Here is a 14322-nt window from a genome sequence, read left to right as displayed (position 1 = left end):
CAGTTCTGTGCTCTGAGGAGGGGCAGGGCCACGGGGGAATTCGGGGGCGAGGCTGCTCTGCTGTGGCCGGGTTAGCAATTTACAGGAATAAATAGGATTGGGGCAGGGTGGGATCCTAAAGACTCGTGGAGCAGGGCTGGGCACAGCTGGGGTTTGGGCGATCTCCTGCCCCGCCCGAAGGAGCTTGCCCTGCACCGGTTTTGCGGGGCTGCGAGACGCTAGCTTTTTGGTAGGGAAAGGGGGAGTCTCCTTGTCCCACCCATACCCCAATGTAGCCACGTGGCTGCCCCGTCAATAAACTTTGTTTTCCCTTGCTTGGCCGGGCTGTTTTATGCGCTGAACGTCGTTTGTAGACTGTCCTGGGTTTAAATGTGTTTACTGGGCCAAAGAAGACAACCAGAAGTCGTCGGCAACGGAGCCACACGGTGAAGAGGGAAAGCAAAGGAAAAAGGGGGGAAAGCAGAAGACAAAGGAAGAGAGAGTGTATGATCTTCACACTACAGCAAACCTGTCGTTGCCTGGGTGGGCAGAAACGGTTCGTCTAGAAAATTAGGCTAAAACCCAGGTAGTCTGGTTATTTACTTGCAAAGCTGAGAAGCGGGTGTTTTATTGTAGGTCAGTCAGTATTCGATAGCAGAAGGCGACGCTTAGAGATCAATTTCTACCCGGTGCAAACTGGTTTGTAATTCACTTTTTTTTTTTAACAAACTCTTTAGCGTTCAGCAGACCTCTGAGAGATTGTCTTATAAGCATGAGCTCAGCGGAGGGGGGCGGGAGAGGAGAGAGAGAGAGAGAGTTATGAAATTGCAACGTGTCTCAAACGCTCCAACTGATTCAACTTCCCTGCATCCCCCCTCTGGCAGAAAAACAGTGAACCTAAAGCAGCCCTTCTGGTCTCTTGTTCTCTGAACTATGAAGCTGATCCGAGAGAAATTAAATCTGTAGCATCAGGAATTAGATGAAGTCATTTTTCTCTTTACTGGTGTTAGAGTAAAGAACAGCTACACATATAGAATGAGGAGCGAGGTGAATAATGTAATTAACTTAGTGTAATGAAGGGGGAAAGGATTATGACATGCTTTGATGTCAGCACTGTACAATGTTATAGACGTTTTCGGATTCGGTACTAACGAGTTATGTCTGACACAGGAAACTAAAAATACAATTAACTATTCCGACTTTGATTCGAATGGACTCAATCAACGCATCTCTCGGTTTCAAATGGAGGCAGGAAAGGAGCATTATTTTTTGAGAGGAGACACTTCAATTTGCAGCAACCCTTTTCATTACTAATCTTTTCAAAATGTCTGCTTGTTGGAGCAGCATTTGGGATTTCAAGGAAAGCTACAAAGAGAGAGAAAGCCACCCAGAGATTCATGCACGATTAGTTAGGAAGAGACAAAGAAACGAGAGGAGAGAGGGGGAAAACCCCACTATGTAACTTATAGCCAGCCCTAGAATAATGGAGTGCTTTTAAAAGTGCTTTTACAAAAAAACCATTTTATTTAATTTTGAATTACCCTTCCACGTTACATTTCCCCCGTCTCCTGGGAAGAGAAACGGCTGATTGAAGTTCTGTGCTGGTCTAATTGTGATGTGAGGGTTGTATTTGGAGCTCTGGGCACGTATCGCTGGAATGCGAAGGAGGCTGGGCTGAGAGCGAGCGAGCGAGATCCAGCTACGCCTTTCTCTCAGCTCCTGGATCCTAGGGGAGTTATCATTTCAGGGTTTGGAAGAAGAGGGGTAAAAACAGGAAAGGACAAGTGGGAAGGCGAATCAACCCCTTCCCCATCCCTCCCTGCTCCTCCGAGCAGAGCAGGGTCACTCGCATTTGCAGACGCTGGGGAAAAGAGGATATAGGAAGAGGAAGCGCTTGCCCCCCAGTTTCCCATTAGCATCCCGGGCAAGAGGCACAGGAGCTGTTCTTCAGCACCGCGGGGAAATCGGTGCAGGGGAGCTGTCCACTTCAGCACCACCACGGTAATGCAGTAGGTGGGAGAGGAACTAACAAGGGAAGAGAGACAGAGGCAGCGAATCCTGCAGCAAGGCACCGGTTCCCTTCTTTTCAGAAGCTTTGCCAAGAGGAGGAGGGAAATCCGTCTCGCTTCTCTGGGAGAAACCCCCCCTCTCTTGCCCACTTTACCAACAACAACAACTGCCGCTGCTGCTGTGGGGAAAGCCATGGAAGGCAAGAGCTCAGCACCTGTACCGATGAAATCAAGGGCTCACAGTATACTGGGAAGTCTGGTTTGGTGGTAGGAAAAAAGAAAGGACGAAAAGGAAGGAAGAATTTGAACCCCCCAAAAAGCCAACCACAAAAATCCTAGGAAGATAACTGAGAAGAAAAAGGATTTTCATGGCGCAGGCTGCAGAGCTAAGCAAGACGCCTGAAGGTTGCATCTCTGCTCTTACAGTCTCTAACTGTCTAGGTCCAGATAATGAGAGATTGTGTTGAGGATGCTGCTGCTGCTACTCCCCTGTTCACTGTGGAAGCCATCTCCAAATTAGCCATTACATATGGAAACTGGAGACCAGAATTTTAGGAAAAGGGATTAAGGCATCTCAGTTTGGGGGGGTTCTCGCTTTAGTCTTTTTTGTTCTTTTCTTTTTCTTTTCTTTTTCTTTCTTTTTTATATTACAACCGGAACGTTTCTGATTTAAAAGGCAAGCCTCTTCCCGTGTGGTCTTTATAATTTACACTGTTTTCCGTGGGCTTTCTTACCTCCCTTTTTGATATCTCTCTCTATATATATATATATATACCCATTATATTAGTAGTGGAATTATTATTTTATTAACACACACACCCCAAGAATCAGAAGGCGGTTGGGTATTTGTATAATGAAGAATTATGGGGCTCTTTGACAGAGGTGTTCAGATGCTTTTAACCACCGTTGGTGCTTTCGCTGCCTTCAGCCTGATGACCATAGCTGTGGGGACCGACTACTGGCTTTACTCCAGAGGGGTTTGCAAGACTAAAAGTGTCAGTGAGAACGAAACCAGCAAAAAGAACGAGGAAGTCATGACCCATTCTGGATTATGGAGAACCTGCTGCCTGGAAGGTATTTGATTCCGGATCTCCTCCCCCCTCCCCAAATAAATCTCTCCACATTCCACCATTTTCTCACTTCCACCGTGGAACACGGGTGGTTGGGTTAGTTGCTGAGGAAAGAAAAGGCAATAAGAGGGGTAAAATATCCTTTCCTCTTCCCCCTTCCAAAAAACCCCCTCCTAATTGGAGTAATCTATGCACTGTGTAAACATCCAGAGACCCTGTTAAAAGCAATTGTGTGATCCGCCTTTTTCCGGATTATTATTGCCTGGGAAAGCAAGCGAAATGCTACATAACTGGTGCACTGTTGGCTATAATAACAGAGTGAAATAATTGCTCTCCTTTGCAAATTGCTTTGATGATCATAAGTCTGGGAACTGGGGAAAAACGGCAAAACACCTCATATGTAAATATCAAGTTCCCTGTATGGGGGGATAAACACACCTAACCCCCAATCTTGTTCTGTCTAAGCAGCCTTATTTGGAAAATCCGAATGATTCCAGTCAGCTCAAGCAGAGTTCAAGAGCATTTCGTAATGTCTCTGAGCAGCCACACGCTGCTGGGGTGGGTTTTGTTTTTGCGGGGTCCCCCCTCCTGTTTGTTTGTTCTCTTTAAAGGGTTACTGCAAAGTCTAAAAATGAATAAGTCTTTGAACAGAAAACCAGCCTAAGTATAATGTGGTGAAACTGAGCAGCAACTCAGCTCCCACATACAGTGACATGTCTGATGGCCACTGGAGAACCAGCAATGCAGCCAGCCTCTGGACTCAGACGTTGGGGGGGAGTGGGGAGAGGAGGCCAGCACTTTGCTTTTAAATCTGTGTTGTTTTGTATTGCTATTGGAGTATGTGTGCATGGGGGGGGTCTTCAAATCACGTCCTGGAAGGAGAGGGGCACGGATGCAAATGTGTGGTTTATGGACACACACACACACAGCATTTCCGTGCATCGTAAAATCGGTGTTCCAGACGAGACTCTAAGCAGGAGGGTCGATTGGGGGTGGGGTGAGGACATCCACAGATAATGTGCACGTATGTCCATGTCTCCATGGGTCCACCTTAATCGAATTAGCCTTGATCGCTCTGATGAGGAGCGGGAAGTGGATACCGCAGAATTGGTTTTCTAAAAGCAGCCCTGGAGCTTTGGGGGTGGGGTGGAGGCGGGGAGGGAATAGCCTGTGTTGTGTCCTAACGTCTCTCACCAAACCAGGCTGTTTGGAAACGGTTGTGGTCCGGGAAGAAGCGCGAATGCCCCCCCCCCCCCCCAGTTCTTGGTGCAAACGGTTGAGTGATGGCTGGACATGTTTTGAATAGCTAAGTGACTTCATTGAGCGATGGTCTGTTTGACGCATACTGCATTTGGTGCCCTTTCTCTATCCAAACCGCCGCCTTTCACACATTCTGCAGAGGAGCTCTCTGCTGAATACTCGGTACTAACTCCAAGCCAGAAAATCAATAGCAGTAAATTCAGCGGGGAGGTTTTAAACACACACACCTTCCCAAAAACAAAAACCCAAACCCCCACCACCCCATCCTTAAGAGCCGCTCAGGGAGCTTTCATCCGAAGCGGGGAGAGAGACAGCTACTTCATTAAACATTGATATAAGAGCCCTTCAAAGGAAAAGGAAAGAAAAGCGAAACGAGAGGGGGAGCTTTGGGGGCAAACAGCCTCTCGGTGATCTGTGTCCCTAGGCTGGGAGATCTAGCTGGGAGATGAAGGCGAGAGATAAGGGGGGGGAGGGCATTGATGTAGGGAATATTGTGCATTCCGATTGTGTGTACACCCACAGGCACGTAGCTATGGCTACAACGGGGGGGGGGGGGACACACACAGGACAAATCGGAGAGGTTGCATTCCTTCTCCCCCACATTGGACCGGCCCCGAAAGGCACAGGGACTGACATGTCCTGAGCTAGGACCACCCCTAGATTACAAGAGCTGGACTATTTACATTAAAATGTCATAATTGCCCCCCTGTAGGGTGACCAGACCTGCGGTTATTAGGGGCTTTGTCTTATAGGCAACTATCTCTCCCCCCACCCCCACCCCCGAAAAGTGTCCCGATTTTTCACACTTGCCATCCGGTCCCCCAAGGAGCCATCAGCCCCGTGCACTCCCTCGCTAGCACGCTCTGGGGCTCTCTCCCTCGCTCTGTGAATGAGCTCCAAGGGTTGGGAATTGCAGCCCTGCAACAGGGGGGTGCGAGATGCAGACAGACAGACAGCTGGCTTGGCCCTGCAGGACCCTCTCCCCCACAGCCTGCGCTGGGGGGGGCTCAGCGCCCCGCTCCCTGGCAATAATCAGCTCCCGCCTCCCCATCCCCGCTTTGTTTAATTGCTCTGCCGCCAAGCGGTGTGAACCTTCAGCGGGAGATGAGGCTTCCCACCCCACTCCGGGGGACTGCGGAGGCAAAGAGGGAGGGTGGCGCGCACAGCTACTGCTCTGTTGCTAATTAACTAGCCCAGCTGCTAAAATCGGCCTTTCCCGAGCGGCAAGGCCAGGTAGAGTTTGCACTAAAACTTTGACAGGGGGCTGGTGAAGCAGCACAGTTTGCTGGCCAAGGGTGTGTGCAAAGGGAGGGATTTTAGGGCACTAACTCTAAGCGGAATTGGCCTTTGCTGCTGGGACAAGTCAGCAGTGCCTCATGCTTCCCTAGGAGGGGTCTTCCCCGCAGGGATTTCTGCGGGGTTGGATTTCTTCTCATTCCCCCTCCCTAGCTGACCATATTTCAAATCTCCTTTTCAAGCTGCTGTCTAAGGGTTGCAAATGAAAAGCAACTTTGTGTTTGCCTCTCATCTCTCTGGGGTTTTTATTAGTGCAGTTGGCTTCCCTGCCCTTTCTGGAGAGAGAATCAGAAACACTTCTCTCAGTCACCATATTTGAAAGCTGGCTGCTTGGGGGCCAGGACCTGTTCCTCCCTTCCCCACAGAGTTCACCAGTGGCCTGGCACCTGGGAGGACGGAAGGCTGAGATCTCACCTGGGGGTTCAGCTAGATGACCCTTGCAGTCCCTTCTAACCTCATGATACTATGAAGTGTACAATGAGTAGAAATGACAAAGAGGACCCTCCAGCTGGAATCCCCCACATCTACAGGGTGGTGGTGTACTGTAGTGAGACACACTCACCGTTAGGTCGGAGTTTTCCCATCAACTTCAGTGGGCTTTGGGTCAGGCCTGTAAGGTGAGGTGGGGCCATTGGTGTGTGAGAAGCTATACTGCTGGAAAAGAACTGAGGAAGTAGGCAATGTTTGTTCTTGGCCTACTGGCAGAAGGACACTGTACATGCCACTAGCATGTGGGGTTGCCTTAGTCCTCCAAGGACTCTGTGAAATCTGGGCTGGTGCTGGAAAGTGGTGGATAAGTACTGTAGTAATCATTTGAAAGTGGGTTTTTCTTTTAGAAATATTCTTGTAGTTATTTACCTTTATATAGGCCCGGTGTGGCTGGGCATCCTCATGGATGCCGCTATTCAAGGGTCTTTCTGCTTCACCAATCAGTCTCAGTTATCACCTCGAGCTCTCTCCTTCTCTGGCCCCATCTATCTCTCAGGTACTTATCTGGCCCCAGTTACCATCCTGTCAGCCTCCATGTTCATTTTGCTTTTGGCTCTCTCCACCCATTCTGCTCCCTGCAGCGATCCACCTCTCCAGTCCTCATCCTGCGGTAAGAGGGAAACTTAGTATCTCGGCCAAGATTTCCAAAAGTGATTAGTTATTTGGGGGAAGAGGGAGCGTGTTTTTCAGGGGCACTTTCAGAAAATCAGATCCTTTCAAACACCTATTCGGTGTCTCAAGTTAGGCACCAAAATCTTCAAGCACTCAAAGTCACTAGTCCCTTTGGGAAATCTGGGCCCCTTGTTCCTTCTGTGTGAGGGTTCCACTTCTTTCAGACAGTAGCTTGGCTCCCCACAGTGGACTTCCAACCTTATACTGGAGGACCTTCTGTGCTGGAGTGAATAAGGATTCAAATCTCAATGTTCTTTCATTGCAGAGGGTCCTTTCCCCTCTTTCTCCAGCCCACCAATGAGCTCCAGTCCTACACTAGGGTAAGAGGAGAAATGTAGTCTCTGCTCAAGTTAAGTACCAAACTAGCGATGTTTTCTGATCTGCCTCCAGGTACCTCTCTCTCATAGAGCTGCACTGTCTAAGCAATTTCTCATGTCACTCAAGAATCTTTGTGCTGTTTTTCTTAAAAGGGCAGAGACTGTCTCCTTTAATATAAAAACCTCACTCTTTTTTAATTGCTCACCCACCCATCAAACAGCTGAGATCTGCAAACTCACTGCACCCATAGATCTGCTACTCTGCATCTTTTCTGCCTTTAAGAAAGTTGCTGATTCTCCAAACCATTTCCCTCTTTGCATGGAACCTTCTGTATATTTATTATTATGAATGATACTTCTGGTCTAACTGTAGATTTCTATTCCTAGGGACTAATTTGATCCTCCTCTTATAGAATCTTAAAACCGGAAAAACAGTAGTTTATTGGGGCCTTATCAAGGCTAGCAGTATGTTAAGATCTATTAGGAAAGAGCTAGAAAATAAGACAGAAATATCACACTGCCACTGTATAAATCCAGACTGTAACCACACCTTGAATACTGTGCGCAGGTCTGGTCGCCCCATCTCAAAAGGGATATAGTGGCACTGGAAAAGTTTCAGCTAAGGGCTGTGGAATGGCTTCCATATCAGGAGAGACTTAAAAAAATTAGGGTTGTTCAGCTTAGAAAAGAGAGAACTGGGGTATGGGGGGATATGATAGAGGCCCACAAAATCCTGAGTCGCGTGGAAAAAGTGAATTGAGCAGCGTTATTTACCCTTTCCCACTATACAAAAACCAGGGGTCACCTGATGAAATTAACAGGCAGCAGGTTTAATACAAACAAGAGGAAGTACTTTTTCACACAACGCACAACTCACCTGTGGAACTCATTGCCATGGGATGTTGTGATAGCTAAAAGTATAACTGGGTTCACAAAAGAACTGGATAAATACATTTGCCAAGATGGTCAGCAATGGAATCCCATGCTCGGACCGACCCTAAGCCTCTGACTATCAGAAGCCAGAAGTGGAAGACGGATGGATCATAATTGCCCTGTTCTATGCAGTTCCCCTGAAGCTCTGGTACAGATACTGGGTAAGATGGACCCTGGTCTGACCCAGTCTGACAGCTCTTATGTTCTTAAATAGAAATGAACTGTATTTTGTATTTCTGTATTGTTATTGGCTCTGTCATGTCATTATTATTAGAAAAGGAACAGCTCTTGAAGGCTTTTTATACTGGAGAAGAGGGAGAAAACAGTCCAGTGAGAGAAGGCATGAGTGATGTGCACAGGGTTAGACATCCCTGTAGATCTCACTGGTGTGAAGACAAGTAATTGAATGGATGTTGGTGCAGAAAATAATTCCTGCCTAGAGACCCTTCCTGAGGAAAATTAATGAGCTGATCTGTTTCTCTTTCCAGCTTGTTATATCTGAACAGTGCATAGGAGTGTAGTGCAATTTCAGCCTTCGTGAAAAGGAAGGGTTGACAGCAAAATAAAGCAGGGTGCAGGCAGACATTGGGTAAGCTTTCTCCACACAGTTCTGGCAACGTACCTCATCCTCGACCTGTGTAGACTCCCTGTTGTTTCAGTACTGGGCCACCTCGCAGCTTTGTCATTGTACCTTGATCATGATCTGCTCCTCAATCTCCTGTCTTGGTCCTGGTCCCAGTACCCCCACACAGCTCTGCCAATGCCCCTCAGTTCAGCCCTGCAGAACTGCCTGTTACTCTAATCCTTGGCTCACACAGCTTTGCCAGTGCCCCCCAGTCCTGACTAGTAGTACCCCTTGCTGTTCTACTCCTGGACCTCCTCTGAGCACATGCTGTAAACAGCAACAAATTAACTCAAGGTCCTTGTACCTTCAAGGTCCAGAATCACAGGAGGCCTAGATGCAGTGCTGAGCCTGAGCCAGGGCAGCAGGCGATGGCCCAGCACATAGTTGATTGCTGCTGGCTTTCCACCGGCTACGGGGAGGGAGGGTCTGGGCTGGCTGGCTGCATCTTCATTGTGAAAAAGATCAAGGACTCAAAAGTGGGGGAAAGATCACATTTCATTAGGGTGAGGGACAGCAGACAGGAAGTTTGCCCATGGAGCCCTGAAGCTTTGGTGGTTTTAGTCCTCCTATAGACTTAATTCATAGCTGACTGTAAATCATGGCAAGTTGTGCAGAGCTTTTATGATGTGGGTGAATATCCAACAGGCTGAGACCAGCAAACACATTTCATTTGTGAGCTATGACAGGTTAGTGCTCATCTGCAATGGTGAATGGCTGGGCCCTGACTTCTAAATAGCTCTAAAAGAGCAAATATGAATCCTCCTACTGAGAGAGAGGGAGCAGTGAGTTAATATTGTCCTGAAATACACCAGGAATTGCCTTGTTGAAGGGAGTGGGTGGGAAATGTAGTGGGAGGGACACAAAGATGTAGTGTGGCAGCAGTAACGCATAAAGAAATTACATGGGGGATAAGATAAATGTTCTCTTTTCCAGGGATACAGAGAGCTATTCCTGTTTGATGTTTCCATTTTAACCCATGCATTTCTCTGTGCACTCCTTTAGCCATTCCAGTTTGGAATAGTCTAATCCAGAGTTCTTCAGTGGGGTGGGGGGCAATAGGCAGGGGTGTTGGTGAGGTTTTACATCAGCACCATTAAAAACAGAACCCAAAAGCAATGGTAAGCCTGGGAGCAGGCTTCAGAATCTCTGATCACTGCCCCTGTTTTAAGAACAGGTTCCCAACTGAACATGCCCTTTCCATCCCCGGGGGAAGCCATCACTCCTCCATTCTGTGCCGTTTCTGCCCTCCAGATTGCGCTAGTTGACAGGAACTGTGCTCCCGCACATCACACATGAGGTCCTGCCATTCCAAAGGGCTCACAGAAGAAAGTGTGTTTCGCTAGAGAATTCAGCTGCTCCCCACCCCTTTCCTTCCCCCAAATGTTCAGCGAGTTAGGGTGTGTCAGGGGGATCGTAGAACTGACGTTAAAGAAAATTCACCTCAAAGTTAGGGGTTTTTCCTTGCATATGTGACCTTACCTCTACATCTCTGTTCCCAGCTTTTTCCTCTCCCTCCATCTTTGATTCATTCTAGCCATCTCCATTTTATTTTGTTCTCATTTCTCCCCATTGTTTTCCCTTTTTATTTTCTTTTTCATCTTCCTCTTCCTTCTGTTCTTTCTTTAAAAAGCAGCTCTCCTTTCCCTTCGTTGCTTCTCTCATCTTCACTCCCAGTTCTCTGTTGTCCATCCCCCTGGCCCCCTCTCTGGTTACATGATCTTGTCCTCTTGCTTTCCTTGCTCTGTTCTTCGTAGCCTTTGCTCCTGCATTCTCCTTTTTCTGTCCTCTCTCCTCTCCTCTATTCCATTATTTATTCCGGGTCCTCTCCCATCTCTGTCTCTTCTCTATCTCCCCTCACTGAAGGATCCCAACCCTTTGGAAATCTGGTCCTCCTTTTCCACTTCTGAATTGTCCCAGCTCCCCCCAGCTTTATAAAATGTCTCTTTTTCCCCTCTCCCCTCCCTCTTCCTTTCACCCTCATGAGCTGTTGCTATCCTCCCTTCCTCCACCAAGGAATTTGACAGCTGTTGCTGTTGTGAAGGGGAAGCCAGAGTCCACACTTCCCTGCCCTCCTTCCCCCATTGCCTCCTCTTCTTCCCTCAGAGGGAATGCTGCCGCCACTGGGGCAGTCTGAGACCTGGGCCCCCATTTCTGCCGCTCCCTTCTGCTAGTTGCCTGCAGTTGAGCCCGTTCCTCCACTTCGTTGCCTCCAGCTCTTGGTGACTGGAGGCCTCCTTGGCAGCTCGGCAGAGGATCGGGCTCAGCTCACGGCAGCCTTCAGACAAGAGTTAGTCCAGGGGCCTACCAAAAAATAAGGGGTGCCGTGGCCACAGCCCTGGGCGACTGTTGTGCTGTGACTAATCTGTGACTGTCAGGGAGACATGCCAGGGCAAACATTCATTCCCAGCCATTTGTTTATATTGGGGAGGTTTTTCTTTGCAAGAAAGGAAATGAAAGCTGAGATGAGCACTGACATTTAAAGGATTTGGGGGCGGGGGCAATGCCTGCAGGCTGCTGCTTGAGCCCCAAATGAATAGCTTGATGAAAGGACAACATGATGACAAATGAAGTTCAGTGTGGATAAATGCAAAGTAATGCACCTTTTGGAGGGAAAGAAATGGGACCACTCGTACACCTTTACAGGGTTCTAAATTAACAGCATCCGCTCAGGAAAGGGACTGGGTAGTCATGGCAGATAGCTCAGTGAAAACGTCTGCTCAGTGCACAGTTGCAGACAAAAAAAGCAAACAAGATGTTAGGATGCATAAAGTACAGGATGCAGAATAATATGGAAATGATAATGCTTTTAAATAAATCAATGGTGCGGCCTTCTCTGGAATACTGTGCAGTGCTGGTCACCTCATCTCATTAAGGTTATTGCGGAACTAGACGGGATTTAGAGAAGGGTGACAAAAATTACTAGGGGCATGAAAAAAACCTCCCATGTGAAGAGAGATTGAAAAGATTGGGATTGTTCACCTTAGAAAGGAGATGGATGAGAGGAGACATGATTAAATTACATGAAATAATGATTTGTCTAGGTAAGGTAGGTCGGGAGCGTCTGTAATCCCTGTTATGACACATGGAGGGGCCATGCAATGAAACTGAAGGTAGCAAAATGAAAACAGATAACAGGAAATACTTTTTCACTCAGTTTGTAATTAGACTGTGGAATTCGCTGCCACAGGAAGTTGTTGTGGCCAAGAACCTAGTAAGATTCAGTGAGTGAATGGACGTTTATGTGGCTAACAGGACTATCCAGAATTGTGATAATTAATTATGATAACCATTTTGCACAGGATCTAAAACCTCTTGCTTCAGAAAGTCTTAAGCCAATCTCTCACTGTTAGAAACTAGAATGAGACCTTTATGGAGAGAGATTATGCCACAATTTCGTGCCATGGTATTTTTACACCTTCCTCTGAAGAATGGGTGCTGCTCACTGTCAGAGACAGGATACTAGACTAGGTGGGCCACAGGTCTATTCCAGTATGGAAATTCCTACGTTTCTAAATGCTAGCCCTGCTCAATTGCACCCATAGGCTTTGAAGTAGCCTGTGTTTCTGCTAGTGTCAATGGTTGCCCTAATTTCACAAACTGACAGTGAGACTAGGTCATTTTTATCATATTTCCCTGGGAAGCATCCAGGGATCGAGGGTAGTTGAGGGTATATGGAATTGAGAGTCTTTTCCTTTGTACCCTACTGAATAAAATGAGTAGTCAGCAACGAAGATACTAGATATGTGCAAAGAACTATTCCTATCAGACTCCTGGCTGCAAGAGAAAGCAATAGGCTTTGATGCCATAATGACTGAACTAGAAATGAGGTGCTCTCCTTTCTCTTGCCTCTGTGGGAATGATCACTGAACTGGCGGTCAATGCCGTATAATGCCGTACTGTTTTCATACCCAAGAGCGAAGGGCTCGATTCTCCTCTCACTTACCCTGATGTAACGCTGGAGTAACTCTACTGAACTTAGTGGAGTTGTATTGCTTTTTACACCAGATGCAAGTGACAGGAGAATCAGGCCCATACAATGCAGTACTTGTGTTTAGTGAGTGAAACAGGGATCTCCACCGCTGTCTTTCTGTTCCCTTCCCTTTCCAGCACACCTTAGGGACCCAGAGCTAAATTCAGTGCAGGTGTAAGTGGCTGCAACGCCAATAAAGTCAATGGAGTTGCACAGCCCCTTATATCAGCAGTAAATTGGACTCCCACTACCACTTTTGGGGAGCTACTTCTATTTTCGTGCCAATCACCCTGTCTAGAGAATTCGGAAGGAGCCTAGAACAAACTGGCTTCTTCCAGGTGCAGATTCCTTTACTAGATCAGCAGTTTGATTTTGAGAATATGCAAAATGGCAGATGGAACAGTCTGGCTTTGAGTCTCTGACCATGAACGCTCCACCAGCTTTTCAAAACACAAAATGAGGATGATCTGTGGAGTGTGATATCTAAAAGGGATCAGATTTGGGCCCATAATGTCACGTCTTTCCTGTCCAAAGCTAGGGATTTGTTTGTTTTGGCTAGAAGCAGCAAAAACACCAATAAATCAAAGATTCAAAATGTCGTGTAAAGCGAACACTCTGTCAAATAAAAAAATAACACTCGCCAGCTGTCTCCCCTGGGTGGGTTTTGCCCTTTCATTCTTCTCTTCCCATTCCCCACTTTCTCCTCTCCATACCCCGGTGCCTTTTTTCAGTGTCTGTGTTTCCTTCCTACCAATTTGTCTCCACATTTTACCGTCTCTCTTTCTAAGGCTTTGTTTACGCTATGCCTTTAGTCGCCCTGGGATTGATCACAGTTTAGCTGTGAGTGTAGAGAAGGACGCATCCTGGGCAGCACCAGTTCAGCTAAACCAGGGGTAAAACACAGCTAGCTGAGCCACTGTTGATCATGGATTGTCTACACTCACAGATAAATTGCGGCTAGTCCTGGTGCAGCTAAACCAACTGCTGAGAACCAGCCGTTGAAACAGTGCTATTTCTGACGGAAGAAAGTGCCTAAAACTTTTTCTTTTCTGAATCAACTTTTCTCTACTCCCACCACCCCAACCACCAATCCACATCTAATTTAAATTTAACTGTTTGTTCTCTCTGTGCCACTATCCCCGCCTCCACCTTCTCTGATACATACCCTCCTCCCCCTTCCCCCCCCCCACATACACACACACAACTTTGGTTCTCTTGACCCAACATTTCTTTGGTCCTCTGGGGGGGGGTCAGAGCTAGGGTCCTGTTCACCCTCCAAATGCAGCTGAATGAGTGGGTGATGCCACAAATTTGGGGGGGTGTCCTCTTCCAAAATACAAATGAGTTGACAGCCCTGCTATTAAGGTGGAGGGTTAGGGGGCTGAGGGTTGCCCTCATTTCCAAGGGCACACTCCCCCCTAGAACTTCACCCAGCTTGGGTGGGTTCTAAGTAGTCTGCCAGAAATAATTACCGCTGCTTCATTTAGATCCTGAGCATTACCTTTTCCCTTAGCCCAAGGGGAAACAATTTGGGCATTAGTATTATTAGTATAATTAGTATTGTCATGGCTTTTTGAAGGTCAATGGCAGAGAGAGGGTGGGAAACATTTTTTCTCCATGCTTATTTCTGAGTGGGAGAGTGAATGAATGGTGATAAATGTCCAGCCGGGTTCCGTACATCGCCAGAGATGCGTGGGAAGGT

General features: G+C 47.4%; 1 protein-coding gene across 2 annotated transcripts in view; it reads left to right on the top strand.

Annotated features, from left to right (window-relative positions):
- Positions 1-1638: 1638 nt before the first annotated feature.
- Positions 1639-14322, top strand: part of CACNG2 (calcium voltage-gated channel auxiliary subunit gamma 2) — a 58925-nt gene continuing 46241 nt past the window's right edge. Inside the window, exons 1-2 of one of the 2 annotated variants that reach the window (XM_084625464.1) lie at positions 1640-2393; positions 2917-3062. In XM_084625464.1, coding sequence (XP_084481590.1) covers positions 2921-3062 — 142 coding nt within the window. In that variant the 5' untranslated portion in view covers positions 1640-2393; positions 2917-2920. Of the gene's footprint in view, positions 3063-14322 lie in introns of both variants that reach the window. The other variant, XM_084625463.1, reaches the window with a different exon arrangement.

Source organism: Lepidochelys olivacea (assembly GCF_965140295.1).
Source record: "Lepidochelys olivacea isolate rLepOli2 genome assembly, chromosome: 1".
Taxonomy (NCBI): domain Eukaryota; kingdom Metazoa; phylum Chordata; order Testudines; family Cheloniidae; genus Lepidochelys; species Lepidochelys olivacea.
Note: the sequence above shows the minus strand (reverse complement) of the source record. Positions and strands in the feature narration are given on the sequence as shown.